General features: G+C 41.3%; 2 protein-coding genes across 2 annotated transcripts in view; one reads left to right on the forward strand and one right to left on the reverse strand.

The window, feature by feature from the left end:
- LOC145413663 (uncharacterized) overlaps positions 1–11,934 on the forward strand; it is a 33,745-nt gene extending 21,811 nt beyond the window's left edge. Inside the window, exons 7-8 of the mRNA XM_080283320.1 lie at positions 10,230–10,322; positions 11,924–11,934. Of these exons, the coding sequence (XP_080139446.1) occupies positions 10,230–10,322; positions 11,924–11,934 (104 nt within the window). The remainder of the gene's footprint in view (positions 1–10,229; positions 10,323–11,923) is intronic.
- Positions 11,935–21,760: 9,826 nt separating this feature from the next.
- On the reverse strand, positions 21,761–22,261 carry LOC145413664 (protein FAM200C-like). Its single transcript, XM_080283321.1, has one exon. It carries the CDS (start codon positions 22,259–22,261, stop codon positions 21,761–21,763), a length of 501 nt encoding a protein of 166 aa, XP_080139447.1.
- Between the last annotated feature and the right edge of the window lie 1,065 nt (positions 22,262–23,326).

Consider the following 23,326-nt stretch of genomic DNA (forward strand, 5'->3'; position numbering starts at 1 on the left):
AATAAAACCCTAAATGAGTACTGTAAGAGGACGGCAAATATTTTTATGGCCTCACTGGCCATACTTGTTGAGCTTTCTTCCATACTTCGATTCTTTCTAAAGTAGGGTGCACTGTCTGCCCCGTATCAATAACTTCCATTCATTTTGTGTGTATTTATATTTACGTTGTAATTTGCAACTAATATTCTTTCATAATGTTTTGTATCGTACAAAATCTCATGTAGAACTCCTCTGTTTGTTTGTCTGTCTGTCTCTGTCTGTCTCTGTCTGTCTGTCTGTCTGTCTATCTGTCTGTCTCTCTGTCTATCTGTCTGTCTGTCCGTCTGTCCGTCTGTCTGTCTGTCTCTGTCTCTCTCTCTCTCTTTCTATCTCTCTTTTTCTCTCTCTCCTGTAAATTTATTACTGCTGCTGATAGCTTATGGATAAACCGAAACGCTCCGAGTAAAGTATGTTGATAACAGTGTCGGTTTTACTGTTTATATATATATATATATATATATATATATATATATATATATATATATATATATCTATCTATCTATCTATCTATCTATCTATCTATGTATTCATATGTTTTATGTCTATCTATCTATCTATATATATATATATATATATATATATATATATATATATATATATATATATATCTTATCAATAAATAGATGCCTTAATTTCGTAAGGGATGACTGCAAACAAACCACCTCCACGTCACCCCCTCCTTTGGCATTTTTCTGCCCTCTTTCCGACTCGCATCCCCTTCTCTCGTATCTCTCTACTCCATCCCCCCAGCTCATCCTTGATTTCCTCCTCTCACCCCCTCCACCTCACTCACATACAGTCTCCGAGTCTGACTCTCGTTCTTCATCCTCTTCACATGGTCAAGCCATCTTAGAGCATTAGTCTTAACACTTTCTGACACATCCTCATCAGTACCACAACGCTTCATTAGTTCCTCACTTGTTTGTATGTCTCTCCGTGTAACTCCACATGCTTTTCACGGATAACTGAGTTACAGTGTTCCATTTCTTGTGTCCATCCAACAGGTATTTTTTTTTTTTTTAAATAATGAAGGAGGAAGGAAAAACAAAGGAAATAAAAAAATAAGTTAAAGGCATCCTCCATTCATAAAATAATTGTAACAGCTGGATTTAAATAAAAGTGGATTAAATGTTTGCGGGAAGCAACTCCTAGGAAGTGGAATCCAGAAGGTAGGAGATCTGGGGATAAATGAATTTTGATAAGCAGAGGTTCTGCATTGCGGGGGAGACAGTGTGAGTTCATGGGCTCTCCCAGCTGCCCAAGTATTTCGGGAAAAAATGTCAAGGGGAGGCACAATTGAAGCCAGTTCGTCAGAGCACGTACGGTAAAAATATTGGTAAAATAATGCTAAAGAAGCAACATCTCTACATACTGATAATGGAGAAAGGTCCTGCGTAATGGCAGAATTAATGATTAATCTAATGGCTTTATTTTGAATTTTGTCCAACAGCCTCAATGCAACCGCTCCACATCCACTCCACAGTGGTGAACAGTATTCGATCTGAGGACGAACATGCCTTTTGTATATTATGGCCAACTGCTCGTCAGTGAAGAATTCACGAACTCTTTACGCAAGTCTCAATTTTTTAGAAGCATTTTTATCAAGGGATTTAACATAAGTTGTCCAGCCTAGTTTGGGATTTAGTGTAACACCAAGGATATCAACTGTAGTGGATTTGGGAATACTGACATCATTTAAAATTATGTGAGAGTCTGAGGGATTCTTTCTGTTGGAAAAATTAATGTAATTAGTTTTCTGAGCATTAAACGTTAGAATGGGGATCACAGAGCTCTCACGCAGCAACTTTTTTCACTTTCATACCCACTTCACTGTTCTTAATCACTGTTTTCAGTGAACCAGCAACCATTTTCCTTGTTGTGCCCTTTTAAGCACTTCATCTTCTATATTTCCATTATTATTCACCACACTACCTAAGCACATGAACGCACTCACTTTCTATTTCCTCTCCATCTAGCCTCACTGTGCATTCTGTGACTTTAGATATGTCAAAAACCATAACTTTACTATTACTTACATTCGTTTACAGATTCTGTCCCTTACATACACTGCCAGTCTCACTCATCAAGCCTTGCAGCTAACAGTCAAATTACCTTAACAATAAAATATTGTGAGCAAACAACAGTACAGAAAGTTTCCACACCCTACCCTCACTAATTGGAGACCGTACCGCGTATCTTTTTGTAACCTCATCTATATATAAACTGAACAACCACGGAGACATGACACATCCCTGTTTCAATCCAATATTCAGACAAAAAACAAACAAAAACTCACTCAGTTCACTGTCCACACACACTCCAGCCCGAGCGTCCATATTTTCTTCACAACATTAGACAACTTCTCATCTACCCCATATACAGTACTGTCCACATTCCGAGTCAGTCTACTGTAGTCTGCCATATGCTTTCTCCACATCCATGCAGGCATTATACAACTTCCTTCACTTCTCTAGATACTTTTCCACTAAACATCTTGGAATGAACATCTGATCTACACCATCTTTTCCCTGCCTGAAACCCTCTTGTTCTTCTCTAGGCAATTCCTTGGTTAATTCCTTAACTATGTTGATTAGTTTCTAACCATATATTTTTTTCTTAATACGAAGAGAAGACAAATACTACAATGATTGCCACAAACTTTTCTTTCCCCCCTTTCCCGTGTAAAGGCAACAATTACTCCTGAACTCCAGTCCTCCAGGACCCTACCCTCCTCTCAGTCCTATCTGCACATTTTCCATATGTACTGAAAACTATCTTTATATTTCTGTAATCTGCTGCATCTTTAATTTGGTGTACCTAGTTATCATATAAATTTTATGACTGCACAAGTAACATTTACCTAGCCATCTCGCTCATACAAGAATGCATGTAGTGATTTATATGCCCCCATAGACTACCTGGTAGCTTACTCTGACCGAGATTGTCAACAAGATGATATCTCCATGGCTGGGCCATCCTCCTGGCTCATATTTCTTTTCTTTGATTGCATATGAGTCAAATATTAGTTGTCAATATATTTTTAGCATTGTTATGTGTCTTGCTGTAGCTTCATAGCTACTACTTGCAGTAGTATGAAGAACTCTAACTAGTGTCGGACGAATCGCCTATACAATATGGAGCTAGCTATGTTTTGCCCACCCTTCTGAGAGCTATGGTATCATTTATTCGTATTTACAGAGATGAGCATTGCCTTAGGTTAAGTATTTAATAAAACATACAGCCCGCCACATCTCCTTCCGCACCCGACCACTAGACCTCTATCTATCTATATACCTAGGCTGCTTCCCCCAAGGAAAGGAGGTAGCCGAGACAGGACGACACACTCCCCATTTACTCATCCATTCAGACACATTCATTCGCATCTTAGCCCCAAGGGGAGAACGGACAGATCCTCACCGCACCACACCGCACAAGGGTCAACTGTGCAATGCAATCAATGACATCCGCAGCAGGGCCCGACAGCAGAGCTGGTTTACCCCTGCCACATCATAACAGACCCATCCCCTTACCCGCACCTGACCTGACTAGCTGATCAGACTAAATGGGGGAGAATATCCCCTCAGGGCTGCGTCATCACTTATTCATTCACAATTTCTCTCCATTTATTTCTGTCGAGCACAGCCACTCTTCCTTGCTCAACAGACATCCCTCTCGCATCCAGTGCTCTCTTCACACTGTCCATCCATCCTATTCGTGGTCTTCCTCTCAGCCTTACACCTCTCACATCAGATCTAGTTATCTTTTTCACCAATCGCTCATTATCCATTCTCTCCATATGCCCAAACCATCGCAACATCCTCCGCTCAACTCTACCAGCCATCTCCCGAACAACTCCAGTTTTCCTTCGCACTTCATCATTTCGCACTCGATTCATACGTGTCACTCCACACATACTCCTCAGACACCTCATCTCCATTAAATTCAAACTTTTCCTCTCTGCTACACCCATATTCCATGTTTCAGCCCCATATAACGCAGTCGGTACCACAACACCCTCATACAACCTTCTCTTTACATCCATTCTAAGCGAACGACATCTAAACACTTTTTTCATTCCTCCCAGCACCTTTCCTACTTCATTTATTCTAAACTTCACTTCTGCATCTATTCTTCCATCCATAGCAACATGTGACCCTAGATATTTAAAACACTCTACCTCCTCAAGCAACTCGCCATTCAAAGCTATATTCATCCCCCTACCATCTACCAACCTCATACACTTCATCACTTTACTCTAATTCTCATTTGCTTTCAATTTCCTCCTTTCACACACCCTTCCAAACTCCTCTACCAACTGTCTCAATCTCTCCTCTGAATCAGCCGCCAGTGCAGTATCATCTGCAAACAGCAGCTGCTTCAGATTCCACTCTCCACCATCAACATTCACCAGACTCAGACCTCCACCTAAAACTCTTGCATTCACCTCTCTTACAACACCATCCATGTAAATATTAAACAATCAAGGCAACATCACACATCCCTGTCGCAGCCCCACTCTCACAGGAAACCAGTCACTCACAGCACTTCCCACTCTTACACACGCTCTACTATTTACATAAAAACTTTTCACCCCTTTTAGTAACCTACCATCAAGTCCATACAATCTTGAAACAGTCCACAAAGCCTCCCTATCAATTCTATCATATGCTTTCTCTAAATCCATGAATGCCCAAAACACATCCTTGCCTTTCGTTGAGTACTTTTCACACACTTGTCTCACAGCAAACACCTGATCCACGCGTCCCCTCCCTCTCCTAAAGCCACACTGCTCTTCACCAATCACTCCCTCTGTACCCTCCCTAACTCTCATAATTAACATTCTACCATAAACCTTACCTACAACACTCAACAGACTTATACCCCTAAAGCTAGTACATTCATACTTATCACCCTTGACTTTATACAACGGGACCACACAAGCACTTGCCCAGTCAATTGGCACCATACCTTTCTCAAAGCACACATTCAACAATCTTACTAACCAGTCAACAATGGTCACTCCACCACCTTTCAGGCATTTCACAGCACACCCATCCATACCTGCAGCTTTCCCTGTTTTCATCTCCTTTACTACCTTCTCCACTTCCTCCTTCGTGATCAAAGAATCATTCAACTCTCCCAACACATTTATTCCTTGCACCCTTCCATCTGCCACAATCTCAGCCACCCTTTCCTCCTCTACATTTAACAATCTTTCAAAATACTCTGCCCATCTCGTCCTTACTGCATCCATCTCAATTAACATCCTTCCATCCTCTGCTTTTACTCGTTCTTCCTTCCCAGACTCTCCCTTTCGCACCCTTTTCACCTCCTTCCAAAACATTTTCTTATTCTGTTGAAAATTCTCTGTCAGCCGCCTACCCCACCTCTCATCTGGTGCCACTTTAGCATCACGCACAGCCCTTCTCGCCCTATTCCTCTTTTCCTTATACCTTTCATATGACATTTCATCCTTCCTCTGCAGCCACACTTCATATGCACGTCTCTTCTCAGCCACAGCCATACTTACTTCCTCGCACCACCATTCACTTCCTTTTCTTACACCACCACCCACACGCCTCACACCACACACCTCTTCTGCATGCCCCACCACAGCACTCTTAAACAACTGCCAATCCTCCTCCACACTGCCATTTTCCTGATCTTTCAGTGCGTTCCACTCATCTTTCAATTTCTCCTGTTACTCTATCTTTTTCTCTCTTTTATCCAACTCACTTTCAAAACCTCCCTGCCACACCTAACCCTCCTAGCTCTCACTCATCTCTTACCTACTCTTAACTTTCCCTCCACCAGGTAGTGGTCAGACATTCCTCCACCCTCCCCTCTCAGAACTCTCACATCCAACAATCTTCCTATTACATTCCTAGACACAACCGCATAGTCCATCAAAGCTCTATCAACAACCCTTCCACCCTCCTGTCTCACCCATGTATACTTATAAATATCTTTCTTCTCAAACAGCGTATTTCCAATCACCATCTCTCGCTTAACACACATCGCTATCATTCGTTCCCCATTTTCATTTCTTCCAGGCACACCATGCATACCAACTACACCTTCAACTGCTACATTTCCCACTCTAGCATTCAGATCTCCCATCAATGCCACATTCACATTCGCTCCAAAACTCTGCAGACACTCATCAACATCATTCCAGAAAGACTCCCTCTCTTCTTCATCCCTTTCACTACCAGGCCCATATGCACTCACAAACACCCACAACTCACGTTCAAATTTCGCTTTCACCCACATCAGTCTCGATGACACCTCCTTCCATTCAGTCACACACTGCTGTACTTCCGGACTCACTAACAAGGCCACACCTTCTCTTGCCCTACCTCTATCAACACCTGACAATCTTCCATTCACACTTCCAAACATAGACTCACCCTTCCCTTTCATCTTCGTTTCACTCAAAGCTAACACATCCAACTTTCTTCTCACAAACATTCTTCCAATCTCCTCCCTTTTAGCCTCAATCGTACTACATCCACGCACATTCATAGACCCAATCTTCAGGGTACAGGGATAACTCCATCCCCCATCCCTTTCTCTGGTCTGCCTCTTTTTAGGAACTAAAAAACAGAGGAGGGGGTCCCTAGTCCCCTCACCCCGCCTTTTACGATACGCAGGGAATACGGTGGCAGTATTCTTCCTAACAACCTGGCCGCAGAGTAGTAGCACCACCCCATAGTGCGGCCAGATTGTCCCCCCCGCCACAGGGGACGAGATATAAAGCCGAAAAGTTTAAGACAAAAGTCCATTTACTGAAGAACACGTACCACATAAGTTAGTCAGCTTTTGCCACAGCACTCTCACACTTGGTATTGTTTACTATTTATACCTTTATTTCAGTCTTGAATTATTCATTCATTGTCTTTTAAAGGGACAAGTTCCACCCATCCTGTCTCCAGTATCCTGTGCCTTAGTTCTGCAAAAATCAGCTGAACACACATTAAGGATAATCTCTGTCACTGATATTGGGTTCACTTTGTTGACATTCTTACCAACAATTTATTAACAGATGTATATTATCAAACTTTCTCCTGCACCAGTGCCAAAAAAAAAAAAAAAAAAAAAAATCCTCCCTGATTGTGGTTCCCAGTGTTATAAGTCCTTATTGTCCATGAACAATCCTAAGTTTACATTCTAAGAATTATGTTGGGCTCCAAGGGCTGTATTCATAAATACTCCGTGAGTTGAAATAGTTGTTTATATTACCTTCATTCATAGTTGTTTACTTTTTAGATTTAATTCATATAGTGACCAAACATTTCACAACGACAGTGGACATAAAAAAAAAAAAAACAATAAAACAATGGATTCCTGATAATGATAACCTGCCATTGGGATTTGTACATCATGGAAATTGGTTACGGTCCTTTATGAATATGATTCCATGATTTTGCCTCACAAATTAGAGCACTTTTGGGACACTGATAACACAAGGTAACAGATTTTTTTGTTCCTGGAGAGTAACTTCTATTTCCTGATGGCTTATGTCTCAGAACCATAAAAAAGAGTTACTGTATCATTCGCCTCAGACTTTGGGTTTGTGACAAGGTAATAGATATTTCAAAATTTAGCTGTTTTCAATGAGAAAACCGGCAATTTTCCTTATTCTTATTCGCAAAAAGTTAACGAAAAACTTTGCATGAATCAAAATTTACATGTCTTTGCACAAAAATTATTACAAAAGATATAAAAGTACCTAGTTTTTTTTAGATTTACGAGTATATAGTAAGTGACTTTCACGAACCAGCCCCAAATGTAGTCTCCCATCATGTTCTCGTTATGCTGTCCTTAGTAGCGGCGTTTGAACTCCAGTATATCTTGGCAGAAGCGCTCGCTTTGTTCCTCAGAGTACACTCCCATGTTCTCCTTGAATTTATTGAGATGAGAGTCAAGGACATGGACTTTGAGGAACCTCCTGAAGCCCATGGTGTCTTAAGTCCCCGCCAGGGTTTCGATCAGCTTCTCATAGTTCTTGGCCTTGTGGTTGTCCAGGAAGCCTCAGACCACTGTGACAAAGCTGTTCCAAGCTGCGTTCTCCACCCTGATGAGCTGCTTCTTAGGGAATTCCCTGAACTCCAGGATATTTTTTATCTGTAAAGACACTGGCTTTGAGCTTTGCCTCAGACAGTTAAGGGAAGAAGTTCTGGAGGTACTTAAAGGTTGCTGACTCCTTATCTAGAGCTGTGATGAATTGCTTCATAAGGCCTAGCTTGATATGCAATGGTGGCATCAACAACTTCCGAGGGTACACCAGCAGCTTCCATTTGATGTTGCTCCTCCCTTTGGAGAACATGGTTTGCTGTGGCCGGTCCCGCCTGAGGTAGTGCACCACTGCGTCCCTGCTGTCCCAAAGACAAAGCTAGCCAAGGAACTTGGTGAAACTGCACTGGAAACCCATCAGGAAGGCCATCATTTTGAAAACTCCGATCACCTTCCAGCCATATTCATCATACTTCAAGGAGTCCAGCAGAATCTTGACATTGTTGTGCTCCTCCCTGAGGTGCCGGGAAGAGACGGGAACCAGATCCCCTTGTGAAACAGCACGATTTTGAGGCACTCCGTCAGTGAAGAGGAGCCACTCGTGCTGATTGCATGGGTCCCGATCATCTTGAACAGACCAGTCACGTTGTTACAAAAGCAAAGTCCATCTCGAAGAGTGAAGAAGCTGTAGAACATTTGGTGTCACTTTCTCTGACTTGAGACTATCAGACTTTCGTCCAAAAAGTTCCACTGTTTGAGCCTAGACATCAGAAGCTCGGCACTGGATTTTGTGAGACCAAGATCTCTTATCAAGTCGTTGAGATCTTCTTGGTTGGGGCACCACGGGTTTTCCTCCTCAGCCACACCTCGGAAATTGTAATCTGGATCAGGAATGTCGTCCTCGCTCTCTGACTTGCTGCTCTCTTCTGATGAAGACATGCCCTTCCTCCGGTGAGGTGGGTATGGGGAGCTCTGAGTAGTGTGACACGGGGGTAATGGATAAAGAAAAGTCCGGACACTTGACAGCAAGTATGTTCTTACCAGTCCAACGTTTGAAAGGGTCCACGATGCAGAAGTAGCAGTTGCTCGAGTGGTCAGTAGGTTCCCGCAGAATTCTGGGGATGACGAGCTTCATGGATCTCTTCTCCCCTCTGAACCATCGTGCAGAACAAATGGTATAAGAATGAAAATATATAAAAATGAAATATATGTTAACAATTTAAATTACATTTGTAATAAAGAGTACATAGACCGTTTTTACCTTCATGAGTTTTCATGCAATGTTCGCAGGTGACATGAGGTGCCCAGGGTACCTGCATGCCGAAATACGTTTTGCAGGCCACACACATCCTGGCAGATGTTTCCGCGGAGTGCATTTTTGCTCTTTTCTCGATGAACTGGCCACAGACAGCAGAACGCATCTGCCAGATCCTTTCAACCTCTCGAAGCCATCTAAATCAAAATGCAGATATGAAAATACAGATTTAGACAAACGCAACAAAATATAATTATGATAATACCGTGAAAAAAATGTTTTTTTTTTCTATATCCAAAATTAAAAATTTCAAGATACTCCTGTCTGCAAAGTTTCAATAATACCTGATCAGTAAATGAAAAAAAGTTGGAAAGTAGGTTGATATCCTTAATTATGCTAATTTTTATGGGTCAGGTTGCGTAACCCTATTAAAACCCAAAGCTGTGATTGAATGAAAGCTTATTACAAATTAGACGTGATCTATCTGACACGAAAATAACGATGAATTCCAGGAACAAAGATTTTTTTTTTTTTTGTTACACAGTGTAATCTGAACAACAAAAGTGTCGTTCCTTTCGCATATCCTGCTTATTTGTACAACAAGTATCATTTTTCTTTCTTATGTGTTGTTTCTCTGTACAACGAAAATGTCATTCCTTGTTTATTTTGTCATTTCTGTGGTGCAGGTGGTAATCATCATTCACAAAGTTGGTGAAAGTAAAGGCTGTAGCCTACGGAGTGATCTCTTTATTTTTGGTTAATCATTTTCATGTACCTTCACAAATCAGTGTCTTCATTTTAATTTGTTTTAAGTTTTGACTGATATTGAATTCTTTGAAAAACCTACGTAAACACTATATGACCACACAGCCTATTCTTACAATAAGGTTTGTTGTTTCTGCTGTTACTTTCATTGCAGCTGAAAGTGAGCGGGAACGTGCAATGTACGCCATGGAGTTGTTAGACCTTCAGCAGCAGCTCTCAGCACTCAAGTCAACCCTCGAATCTTTAGGTAAGTTTATTGATCCCATCCATCATTTCAGTCACAGCCAGACTATGCTTTTACAATGCAAGGCTTCATTATAATCGAAAAATTCCTTTACAGAAATATCGTTACACGTGAACAGCGAGAATCATTTATGATTTTCTGATAACAGGGAACTAGAGAGGTGACCTTCGCCTGTCCAGAATATCATGACTCATCAGTACCAGATTTTGTTGTTGTTGTTGTTGTTGTTGTTGTTGTTGTTGTTGTTGTTGTTGTTGTTGTTGCTGCTGCTGCTGCTGCTGCCCCAGGTTCGTTAGGATGAGAACCCGGTTCCCTGAAGGATGAAGGTACCATCTGCAATCCCCCATCCTTCTTTGGCGGGACAGGGGGAGAACTGAGAGACATCTGTATAACCGTTTAACGGTTCTTCCCATTTATATCGATGCGACCTCATAAAGGTGTCTCTCTAGCACGTATATCAGTGTTTACATCCGTCTCTAAATAATATAATTGTCTGAAATGAAAGTGATTCATTCTTCGATAACAGGACGAAATGTGCATATTATGTGTACAGGGTGTTCAAACACCATAGCACCCGCGTGCCCAGACGGAACTGTCAATCTTCCAGATAATACACCAGTATATTATAGTCTAATCTGTCGTTGTCTAAAGAAGATATGCTACATCGCCAGCATAGCTCTGTCTCACCTATCAGTATTAACGTTGGAGAATTAGTGTTCGCTTGTTTGCACACTCGCACTTTTAAGCTGGATGACACATTTACGGGCCAACACTGTGTAATTCACCGGGTCGGTCAGGATCACTTGATGGTCGTGATCGTCAGCTTTTACCCTCCCGGAAGGGAGCTGAGAGCTCATATAGTCCGATCTAAGGGCAAGGCTGTGACCTTCACACACGCACACACCCGTCACCTTGCTCAAGGGGGACAGTAACCACCCACTTCGTCAGTGAAACTTTTCGCAACCTGAGCGAGGCGCGAACTCCCGTCTACCAGATGGCGATCTTAGCGGAACTCCCAGATATTTCGAATGGGGGGAAAGTCAGGTAAGTAATGCATCTTCCATAGCCTCTTCTTTCTCTACAGGACCTACTGCTCATCGCAAGTCTCCTCCTCCCTCTACTTTTGCTCCTTTCATAATCTTTCTACTCTACCCGTTAATAAGTACAGACAAAAGCTTCGCTCAACAACTCGCCCCACTATTTTTATGTTTCTTCCTCCACATGTCAATACCATTATTCCAGATTCCTTTTATAGGTAAGATGTTGTGGAGATTGTGAACAGCCTTGCTGGCACTGACTGCGTTCAAATTATTTTTGATTGATTGGGATAGGGAAGGGTCCTCCACTCACGGGCATTGGTTAAGCTCTGGGGACAAGTGATGTTAGTGGAGGACATCATCTCCATCCGTTATGATCTTCAGAGCTTGGCGTCTGTCACCCAAGAACTTCCAAAATTTACTAGTCAAATGTCCATCATACGATCCCTACTTAGTAAACACACATGTGAATAGTTCTTTCTGGGTTCCGCTAAGTGAACCTCTTCGATGGAAACTTGTTTAGACAGAGAAATTATTCATTAGTTTAAACGCATCCTTGCCCCCCAGTGGCCCTGTAGGAAGATCATATTCACGTGTAAAGCTAGTTCTCTTTGATCTCGGTGACAAATTTCTTAGTGCTGTTTCTGGCTTAGCAATATATGGTGATGTGTCAGCATTGCATGAACAATAAGAAGCGGTGCCAAGGCACAGCACACCAGTCCCCGGCAGTCATTTTAGTGCTGAGGTATAAACACAACAGGATATCTAGTCCAAGATGTCATATATCAAATTTGGAGTAAATCGGGTGAAAATTAACGATTTCATGCCCATTTACAATTTTAGGCCCGACCCACCTGATAATGACCCCCTTACGGCTAAGTGGGGTGACGCCCCTGATGTAATGAGGCATGTTATAGGATGTAGATCTGAGAGATGCACCTTTAGGTTTTGGTTTCATGTCGATATGACGAATTGGAAAGGAGACAAGGCGAAAAAACGATTTTTTTTTTTTTTTTTTTTTAACATTTCTAAAATATTTTTTGGCCCTACAGCCTAGGCCTTGGCCCAGTTTGGACCAAAATTTAATCAGATGATCAGAGGGTCATAGTCCAACAACCCTGTAATTTTAGTCAAAATTGCACCAGTAGTTTTCGTGTAAAGTTGTTAACAGACAGACAAACAGATAGAGAGTCAAACAAGCAAACAAACAAACCGACAAACCGAGCGAAAACAATACCCGTCCTCGAGCCTCTCAGGGGCGGGGACGGGTAAGTAAAAACATTTGCCACAGCACTGGAAGCAAAAGATAGGATGCTGAATGTTCACCATGAGTTACTGAGTAATGTTGTCACACATATGAATGAAATGGTCGTCCAAATGAACAAATTTTTGGATGTTTTAGAGATACTGAATGGTAAGATTAATGCGGTCACAGAAGTATTGTATATCGGCTTTAATCTTGAATCATTGTCTTTGGCCCTTCAGTCATAAATGTTTCAAGTATAGGATTTTGTTCACCTGTAAGTAACTGCTGTCAGTGATCATTCATGTTACCCTCGACCTTGTTCCGCTGTCAGATCTCCGTTTAGTTTTGGCATGGGCTCGCACTAATTGTAGTCTTGAGTCTATTTTTTCCCTTTTCAAGCCTAGAACTGTACTATCCTTTACTAGAATCTACCTTCTTTTCCACGTCTATCATGGGCCATATTTCTGTTCGTTTTTCAGTCACCTTTGATCTCTTTCAACTAATTCCCTTTCTTCTGCCTTTCAGTGACTCTCTTTACGCTGCATCTGTGTACTCTGAAAGTTTTTTTTTTTTTCTATCTCACGACCATATGTTTTTGACTTTTGTCCTGTCTGATCCCTTACACTCCTGTTCGTCAGTTGCTCAGTCCCTTCGTCTTTGTCCTGCGTGTTTCTTTAATATCCTTCTGTCACAGCTACCCCCTGTGAGAAAACATTAGTCTGTAATCTTTCAGTCAAGACTATTTATTCTGCATGTTCTTTCACATTGCTCCTAACGTATCCGTTTTCCGTACTCACTTGGACTATGTACACTACCTTTATTTTGTACATCGTCATTTGTTAGTGTTACCTGTCCGTATATCCCTGTCGAGTCACTCAAAGCTTCTGGTCTTTACATTGCTCCAGACTATTGTTCCATAGAGTCAGATTCTCTCTCTACATATCCAGCACGCCAGCATTATGCCATCCGTTCTCATAACTTTGAAATACTTGCGCCTATATGTATCTCTTCCATTTTCCCCATTGATGATGCAAATATTACTTCTTCTCAGTTGGACACGATTGACAACCTTTATTGTTCTGACTTTTTCAGTGTTCAGATGTCTCACTTCCTTCATCAGTCTTTCTTGAGCCCTCACTTTATGTATTCTCCTCTTGCATTCACCCCAGTAGGGTTCTTGGTCATAGTAGTTTTTCTTCACTGCTGTGTTAAACGTATGGAAAAAAGACTCCATGAAATAAGGACAAAAACGATACCGGGAATAGCAGTGAAACTTGTTAAATCTGGAAGGGATGTGAAGATAACACAGTCTGATCCTGACACTGAGGAAATTTGAGTGGGAACATGAAAGCCCACTACCCACTGCTCAGAAGCAACCACCGTTAACTTCACCTCTTCCTGTGCAATGTTAATATATGTACAGACTTGTGGACATCCATCTAGTTATGTGGATATTATCTAGTTATTATGAGATCTTATTCTCTTGGTGAGGCATTGTAAATCCTGCATAACCAGTTTAATATATTAATGTAATTTTATTCTTCTTCACTATAGTATATGTCAGTTTTTTTTTCCAGTCATGCGTATAACCATTTTATGATCATCTTTGTATACCAGTATTCATTAATCTTTGTTGCTGCTCATTTCATAATTATTTACTCATAGACCATCTAAGACTGATCTAATTACCATTCTCTTCTGTGTGTACATTAGTTACATTTCTTTAGCTTTTGATATTGAATTTCATGTGGGCTCCTCTAATTTAGTTACATGTCTCCCCAGCTAGTATGCTTTTATTATTAGTATAGTGGCCACCCACTGTTTATACTGTCAAATAATTTTCTTATTATTCACTTATATTAACAATGTTGTTTTAGTATTTTTTTTTTTTTAATAATCTCTGCATCTATAACATGTCGGGAGACATCTTGTTTACCCGGGAGAAAAATTGTAATATGTATGATAATGTATGTGTCTAGATGTATAGCTGTTGCGTGGTGCACTTGCTGAAATGCTTCCTGCTGCCAGTGTTATGATGATCCAGTTACTGTCATGAATGTGCAGCCTGGCGCTGACATGTTTCCTATTGCCAATGGCTGAGAAGACTCACTTGTGTACAGATCTTAGAATTCGTTAGCTCAGCGTAAAGTGGTGGCACCTGATACACCTGATACCCTTTAACCGTATCTCTCTCTCTCTCAACGAAACTAGTGAGAGTTAGAAAGCAACTAGACACGAAGGTATTTGGACGAACCTCTCCTAAACAAAGTAATCAGTGTTGTCATAGGTGCTTTACAACCTGAGTTCCTGAGTGTGTGTCTATCGTCCCACAAGTCCAACTACACTAACTTGGCAGAGATCTTCGTATAATCACTTCAGAAAAACTTGATTTGAGATAAAAATAATTGGTTAGACAAGATAAGATTTGACATGTGAGGTATCAAAAGGCTGTAAGATAATCCTGTATTGGCAGCATCACTGGGTGGGTTCTTCATAGTCTGGGTCGGGGGAAACGGGTGGCTAACGTATTTGAACAACGTATATCTTTTCATTTTTTGTCCAGCGAAAAAGTAACCATAGGCTCGCAGCCCACAAACTTGTCCCCTCCAAGGTAAAGAAAAAAGAAGAAAAAGAGAGCCAAATTCAAAATCCGTTCATTTCGAGATGCCTGGACACATTACGTTTAAAAAACTGGACATCACGGGCTGTGGCAAATACAGACTGAGGAAGACAGTTTCAGAGTTGACCTGTTGAATACATAAATGATTGAGGGCATTCGTTAATTCTTTCATGAGAAAGTTGGATAGAAAAGGGGTGAGTGTGCACAACCAGACAGTACTACGCACCTGCCCTAATGAAGAAAGAATGCATGAAGACAGTTCAGAAAGGCAATGACCATTAAAGCGATGACAGTAAAAAAGATAAAAATACAAAAGTTGGGCAAAGAGAGAGAGAGAAGGAGGGAGGCTGAAGGGAGTCAGCAACAAGAGAGGCGGTTATGAGACGAAAAGACTTTGATTCCATTTTCTTTAGAAGAGCTGTATCTGGAGAGTCACCCCACACATGAGAACTGTACTTCATACAAAGGCGAATAAGGCCCCTGTACAAAGCCAACAGCTGTAATGAAGTAAAGAAGGCACTTAGCCGGCTTAGCACACCTAATCTCTGGAAAACAGATTTTGCAAGAGAGGTGATATGAACTTTCCATGATAGGTTCGGAGAAAATGAAACCCCAAGAATACTGACAGAGGATGAAGGCTCGAGTCGCATAGTGCTGAAAAATGAATATTAAAGGATACTCCTCCAGAAGATTTTGGTGGGTCAAAAGGAGTAGGAGCTATTTTTTTTTTTTTTTTTTTTTGATGCATTAAAAAGAATTTCTGTTTTACCATAATTAGAAATGTGAGCCAGGTTAGAAATTAGATAATTCCATAACGTCATCCCATGAATGCTGAAGTTTCTGCTGTGATGGATGCAGTGAAAAGTGGATGGAAAAGAGAAGGATGGAGTCATCAGCGTATGAGTCGATGGGGTTTGATGAGAAACTCAGAAGATCCTTAATGAAGAGAAGGAAAAAAGTTGTTGAGAGGGCAGAGAGCTGAGGAACACCACTACCGATAGCTCTAGAAGAACAGTGGTCGCCCACAACAGCAGCTACAGAATGGCAGAGAAGAAGCTAGAAATTAAAGCACAGATAGAAGGATAGAAACCATAAGAGGACAATTTGGAAATTAAGGATTTATGTCAGTCATGGTCGAAAGCCTCTGCGATGTTAGGTAGAATGGCAAAGCTTTCGCTAAAGTCTCGCAAAGAGGACGACCAGGAGTCGAAAAGGAAGTAAGGCCACTGGGGGAACGTCTCTGGCAGAAACCATACTGGCAATCAGAAAGAAGGCTATTGTAGGAAACGTGTTTTGAAAATGTTCACACTTCCTTAAGACAAGCTGAATGAGAGCAAACTTACAGCAGGAAGGAAAGATACAAGTCGACAGACATAGGCAAAAGAATTTACCTAGACAGGGGTCAACACACAAGCACAGATCTTAAGAACAACAGGAGAGACCACATTTGTCCCATAAGCCTTACTAATATTGAGGCCAGTAGGGTAGAAGGTACATCACTCGAAGACATATTATTGTCAGTCAAGAGGGACCTAGAGAGGAAAGTATTGGAGAAGCATCACCGGAATCGTCCAAAGAGGAATTGAACAACACAGATGACCTTCACCTCTGGATCAGTGTCAGTCTGCATTTCCCTCATCAGCTGCTGGCCATGTTGAGGTGTGTCCATGTGGACTTGAGGGTCACTGCTGAGCTGCTGGAAAAGGTTCTCGTCATTTTCATATTGGGCAGCTGCCAGCTTGTTTGTTTGTTTGTTTGTTTTTTTATGTGTCCCACGCTGGGCAAAGGCTTCTGGGGAAGTAGCCTATCCCAAGGCCCAGTAGTCCTCCTACACCTCCACATGTCACCACTTCGGCGCTAACACCCACCGTCCATATTGAATATATGCTAAGGCTGTCTCACACAGGACTGGTGTCTTGGTGTTGTATGAGTCATACATATTGCACGTGTCCATCATGGAAGCCGAAAAGGCGATGATAAATTCGTTAACATACACACTGTGGTAATAGTTGTTTTTCACAGTGGGGTCGTTTGGGTATTCCTTCCTCATCCACTCCAGATACAAGTTTTAGAGCCTGCTGGTGGTCAGGTGTGGCTCCAGGTAATGCCGGTGTAGTGGCTACTCACCGTGTGCAGTGAACTGATGTGTTCCCTGACACAATCAGCCTGGGTACCCGCGATCTTCATGGCAGGTGGTCCCTTCCCCTCTTGTCAGGCACAGTTGCATTCACTTTTTTTTTTTTTTTTTTAACCGTTACGTCAAGACTCGTCCTCTTTAAGCCAAAGATGGACATAAAACCGTTCTTGCACACAGTGGTCTGTGTTCCACAGTGTATTATGGAGCACTTACTCTAAGCGATGATGAATGATGGGTGTCCTTATGAGCGTCAGCTTTCGAGGTGCGACATCTCTTAACAGGGACCTGTTCGACCTGTTCCACAAGGTTTTGGAGGTAACTGTTTTGCTTGTCTTAGTCACTAATTTCCCAGAACTGTTTGAAAAGTTCTTCAGTCACTAGTTTGGTGACCTTCTGAAAATAGCCATCACTACAAAGTAGCTCTGCTTCACGTGCAAGAATAACTTTTTCCAATTGCTTGCTCGTGCATTCCTGCCCCATGTTGCACAGTCACTTCACAACATTCAACTCCCATTCCTTGGGATTCCGTGACCTTCTCCTGCCGAGAGGGTCTAGTTGTTCAGTATCATTGTAATCACTATTTGAATGACTCACAGCCATGTTGGGAAGCGTTAATAATACAAATTGCCGTAACAACACGATCATGAAGAACATTTTACTGTAGTGAACCAGGGGGGTAAACTGGTGCCGGCCTGTACAGTACAGTCAAAAGAATCAGCTGTAACAAGGCTACATTGTAGCATTTATAACTTGGTCTCTAAAATGAGTTGCAAAAGCATATACACACAAATTACGTAAAACCCAATCACAGAGTATATGCAATGCTTCACTGTTGTAAAAAAATGTTAAATAAACTGACATTACAATTGGTGTTCAGAAGTATGTTAATGTTCTGAATATAATATCTACACTGGATACAGCACTTGAAGAAACCCTAAGTGGTGTAGACCAAACCTGCTGATTGGCCAGCATCACGTACACAACGTGATGCAGTAATGTAACGAAAGCTAGCTGAGAGGCTATAATGCATGCAAAATACATGGCAATACATTTAAATAATGATTTAAAGGGAAGGGGCCTGTAGCGTTTGTTTACTATGGTTACTAGGCTGGTGATGCCATCTACTCCATTGGCGGGAATGTGCCAAACGCCCATCCATGGTGAGTGCTGACTGGCTGATGGCTGGAGGTGGTGCTTGCCCAGGAGGAGAATGTTCACTTTGATACTACGATGCATCGACGTGGGCAGACACTGTGTGGCAAGGAAAAAGTTATTGATACGATTTTCACACTAATGGGTGTAGCTTAGAGGACATTCCCTGACACTCAGGTCCGAGTGAGGTTAAACTGATTTTTCGTGACAAAAATCGCTTAACACGGACCATGGCGGAATGTACAATTCTACACTGAGTGTCTGATTCGAGCAAAGACAACAATTTTCTGTCTGTGCATGCTCAAGCGGTGACGACCAAGAGACATACTTGTAAGCACTGTCTGACGCATTTTATTTCCACAGCAATCGTGGCATGTCCCCCAATTTTGTCTGATTTGAACACCACTTCTTTTTCTCCAAACCTCACCATGTTTTCCTCAGTGAGACTCAGCTGTCTGAGGCAACTGACAGCAAACCGTTCTCTGTATTCTCCTACTTTCTTTACACTCACTTCAAAGCCAAAGATGAATGTTGTGTATATGTACCCTTGTGGTCCTGAACTTGAATCTTCTGAGTTCTCTACTGACTGGCTTCAGCTATCCTGTCATTCTCCGACTAAATATATCTGTGCTGTGTACTTATCCCCTACTGCTACTGACTATGAAATTTTTTTGAACTATCTTACTTCTAAGATGAAGAAAATCTTATCAATTTCTCCTTTCTCTGGAATCTCCATTCAATGTTATTTCAGTGTTCACCACCATGTTTAGCTCTCCTCTCCTTTCACTGATCCACTTGGTGAACAAGCCGGAGGTAGACATCGCAAATGAAAATTCAGTTCTGCAACACAAATCCGCAAACTAAAAAAATTGCCTTCCGCAACCGCAAATCTGCAAAATTCTTGAAATTTGAAGTTCCCCAAATGCAAAAACGCAAACGCAAATCATTTTTATCCCTTTTAGTACCACGGCATCAACTTCATTTCACTGTGGATACCATTAGAGGATTATATTAAGTTTAGGATGATATTTTTCATAATGAAGGGGTTAAAATCATCTCTAGTTACTAATCCACTTCAATTTTATATTTATTCACTCTATTCTGACGTCTAAGAATCTGGAAAATAAATTGACCTTGAATTAGGCTTTATATTTTTCTTTATTTATTGAAAAAAAAAAAATTGTTGGCTTTTATTCTTAGATTCTTATTTCTAACCCTCCCCCCAGAAAGCACATACAGTGTATCATTAAGATAATGTAGTGAGGAACCGTCCAATGTAAGGTAGAGTACGATTTGCTGTGATGATGTTATGGTTTACTATTTAATCATGAGTACGAACGTTGCCCCCTCTTGGCTTGTACCGATTTTTATTCCTTTCCTGAGAACATGGTATGAAGCCAGTGACTATCAAAGAGATGAATCTGATCTTCAGCCGTTCTCTCTCTCTCTCTCTCTCTCTCTCTCTCTCTCTCTCTCTCTTTGTCTCTATCACTTTCTCTCTCTGAAGGAATTGTAAAATTAAAGTACAAATCTAATGAAAAATGCTATTGTACATCGTACCAAAGGTGAATTTATCGTATATATACAATATTTGTCTTACATATGGCAACAGTGCATGTGTGGTGGGCATCGCCGGCGAGCCGGTGACTCGCCCAGACGCTAACTTTCCGGCTAGGCCACGTAGATGTTCGAAGGCAGATTTGCGTTTGCGGAAGTGCTTCTGCAAACGCAAACCACGAATATGCGTAGAATTTGTCGCAAACGCAAATCCGCAAACGAAATCACATTTCCACATTGCGGAATTTGTGATTTATGGAAGTGATTGTGGAAGTGCCCAGCTCTGGAACAAGCCTACATCTTTTCTATTTTTAATGACCTAGGACAGCTTGCACAGCACCCTACCTATATCCCAGATCGCCTTGGAGAGAGTTCCATCAGAAATTACCTTTTCTCTACAGCTAATCCTTCTGCTTACAGAGTTAATCTCCTCTCATTTTTGGGCTCCTCCGATCACAACCTTATCGCCTTAACATGTCCCATCCCTCCAGTAAGGCCTGGGGACCCTCTCAAGAGATGGCGACCGTGGCACTTTGGAGCTGCTGATTGGGAGGACCTCAGGCAGTATTTCTTCGATTTTCCCTGGACATATCATCCATGGCCAAGAGCCATTTGAGTGTGCCTCGTGCATTGAAGAGGTTATTCTCCCGGGCATTGAAATATAAATTCCTTTCTCTTATCCTGTGATTAATACAAAAAAAAAAAAAAAAGTTTAATCACGCTTGTTCTAATCCTGTCCACAACAAGAAGGCCTACAAAAGGTACCGGAAAAACTCATCCCATTACAACTTTTGTCACCATTACTACATTAACCAGTAAGTAACAGAGTCAATGAAAAAGGGGATTACCGCCAATGACCTTGGTGGCTCGGTAGTACTCATCAATGGGATGGGTGATGCTGGCTCTTTTGGCCAACTAGTCGGGGAATATTTACTAGTGTTTGGCTCAGCGCACATCAGAGATCGCTCGCCACATCAAGCTTGTTTCTTTCCTTTGTTTTGATTCCAACTAACGCTGAAAACCCTACTTCACACTGGTATGCAGATGAAAAGAAGACAATGACCTGTAGGATTTGCTGGCTGATTTTGTGGTACACTGAAAGATACTGTATCCGAAACTTTTCCAGACCAATACAGGTAAAATCATCCTTTGCTACAGAATTAAACTTCAGTTCGAGGAACTCTTCTTGTAAGGCTTCTAGGACATCATCTACTTCCATGGAAAAGGGATTCCTGGCAAGACTGAATTCAAACTCCTGTTGCTGATGTTAGGAAAATAATGATGAAACTCGTTTTCTAGTCCTTGAAGGAGATCCTTGGTCCTGGTTTTAGGCTGTCACTAAAGTTCTTCTCATTCATGATTTCATGCAGACATGGAAAGGATACTGTGTTCCTCCTCTGGATGCGAATCTTTCACAGCTGCAGCTTGCCAATGGATGTTCAAACTGCATCAATACTGGGCAATCATATTTGTATCTCTTCCTTGTAACTAGCCGGTTCAAGACATTTCAGACTTCAAAAATCTCTGCAAAGTAAGGCAAGGACAAGCTAACCTCCTCTGAATCAAACTTGGCGAGGTAGTCATTTTTCTCAATTTCCAGAAACATTCTTACCTCTTCTCGAAGACCATACAAGCACCCCAACATATTGCCCTTTGAGAGCCAGCGCATATTAGTGTGAAAAAAACACTGTCTCATGCTGTGTTCTTATATCTTGACACGACTTCGCGTGTGTTGAGAGCACTGTGCTTTATGTGGTTCACGATCTTGATCATGATGTTGAGATGTTTCTGAAGTTGCGAGGGCAGGGTCATTTTTGCTAATGCCAGGCGATGTGTGAAGCAGTGCGTAGAAATTGCCGACGGAGCCTTCTCTTTCACCTTGGTAACGAAGCCTGAGCGTGATTCCAACAGGGTTGGAGCTCCATCTGTGCACACACCAATCAGTTTTTCCGAGAATATGTCATGTTCTTGGAAAAAGTTAGACACAGCTTTAAAGACATCAGCAACTGTTGCACTGGCCTCCAAAGGGCAACAAAACAACATATCCTCTTCCACGGACTCTTTCCATATGAATCGTGTGTAAACTAGCAACTGAGAGCACTGAGATACGTCTGTTGTTTCGTCGCACTGGATTGCAAACACTGGGGAAGACTTAACCTTCTCCACCACTTGGGTTTTTATGTCCTCTGCCATTTCATCAATCCGATGCTTTACTGTGTAATCAGATAATGAAATCTTTGCCAATTTGTGATAGCTTTCCTCTGGAAGTAGCAACTATGCAGCAAGTAAAATGTACGGTTTCACAAAGGTTTTGCCGATGCCATGTGGCTTTTTTACTTTAGCTATCATGAGAGATAATTCATACGATGTCTCCACAACCTTTGCTGACTGCTGTTGAAAAGTTTCCATGCCGTCTAGTCTTTGTCTGTTATGGCTGTCTCTCTTGGTTGTAAAATAGGCTTCTGGCTTCTCAGCAAATTCTACAGTAGGTGGTTGCCAGTGAGGTGACGTTTCATTCTTGTAGGGCACGTGGCAGCATTGCTCAGGGTTGTCAGACATACAACACAATGTGGTATGTCGAAGTCTCCCTTGTTTAGTGATGTGAACCCGTATTTGAGGTACTGTATTCTTCTCTGTATTTCCTAGTTTTCCCTTGCTAAGCCATTTTCTTCCAGCGTTCCGCGAAAAACAGCAGAGCAAAACATAAGGTAGTGATTCTATCATTATAATCTTATACAGAGCCCTTGATTATAGTAGAGGAGTATACAAATATTATACATAGAAATTATTATTTTATGTAGTTACAAAAATTACGTATCTAAAATGCATATCAGGGACATACGAATCCCCGAAAATAAAACTTCCTCCTCCTCCTCCTCCTCCTCCTCCTCCTCCTCATCATCATCATCATCATCATCATCATCATCATCATCATCATCATCATCATCATCATCATCATCATAATAATAATAATAATAATAATAATAATAATAAGAAGAAGAAGGAGAACAACAACAACAACAACAACAACAATAATAATAATAATAATAATAATAATAATAATAATAATAAATAATAATAATAATAATAATAATAATAATAATAATAATAATAAATTCAACTATCACAGGTAAACTACGAACACAAGGCCTCAGTTAAATCAAACGACTTTATCATATCAGGTGCAATAATGATAGCGTACTGTGCATACGCATAAGTTGGTAACTCTACAATGATTTGAAGTAATTTTGCTGCTCG

The sequence above is a fragment of the Coenobita brevimanus genome, chromosome 97 (assembly GCF_032717465.1).
Source record: "Coenobita brevimanus isolate Jiangsu-jjx chromosome 97, ASM3271746v2, whole genome shotgun sequence".
Taxonomy (NCBI): domain Eukaryota; kingdom Metazoa; phylum Arthropoda; class Malacostraca; order Decapoda; family Coenobitidae; genus Coenobita; species Coenobita brevimanus.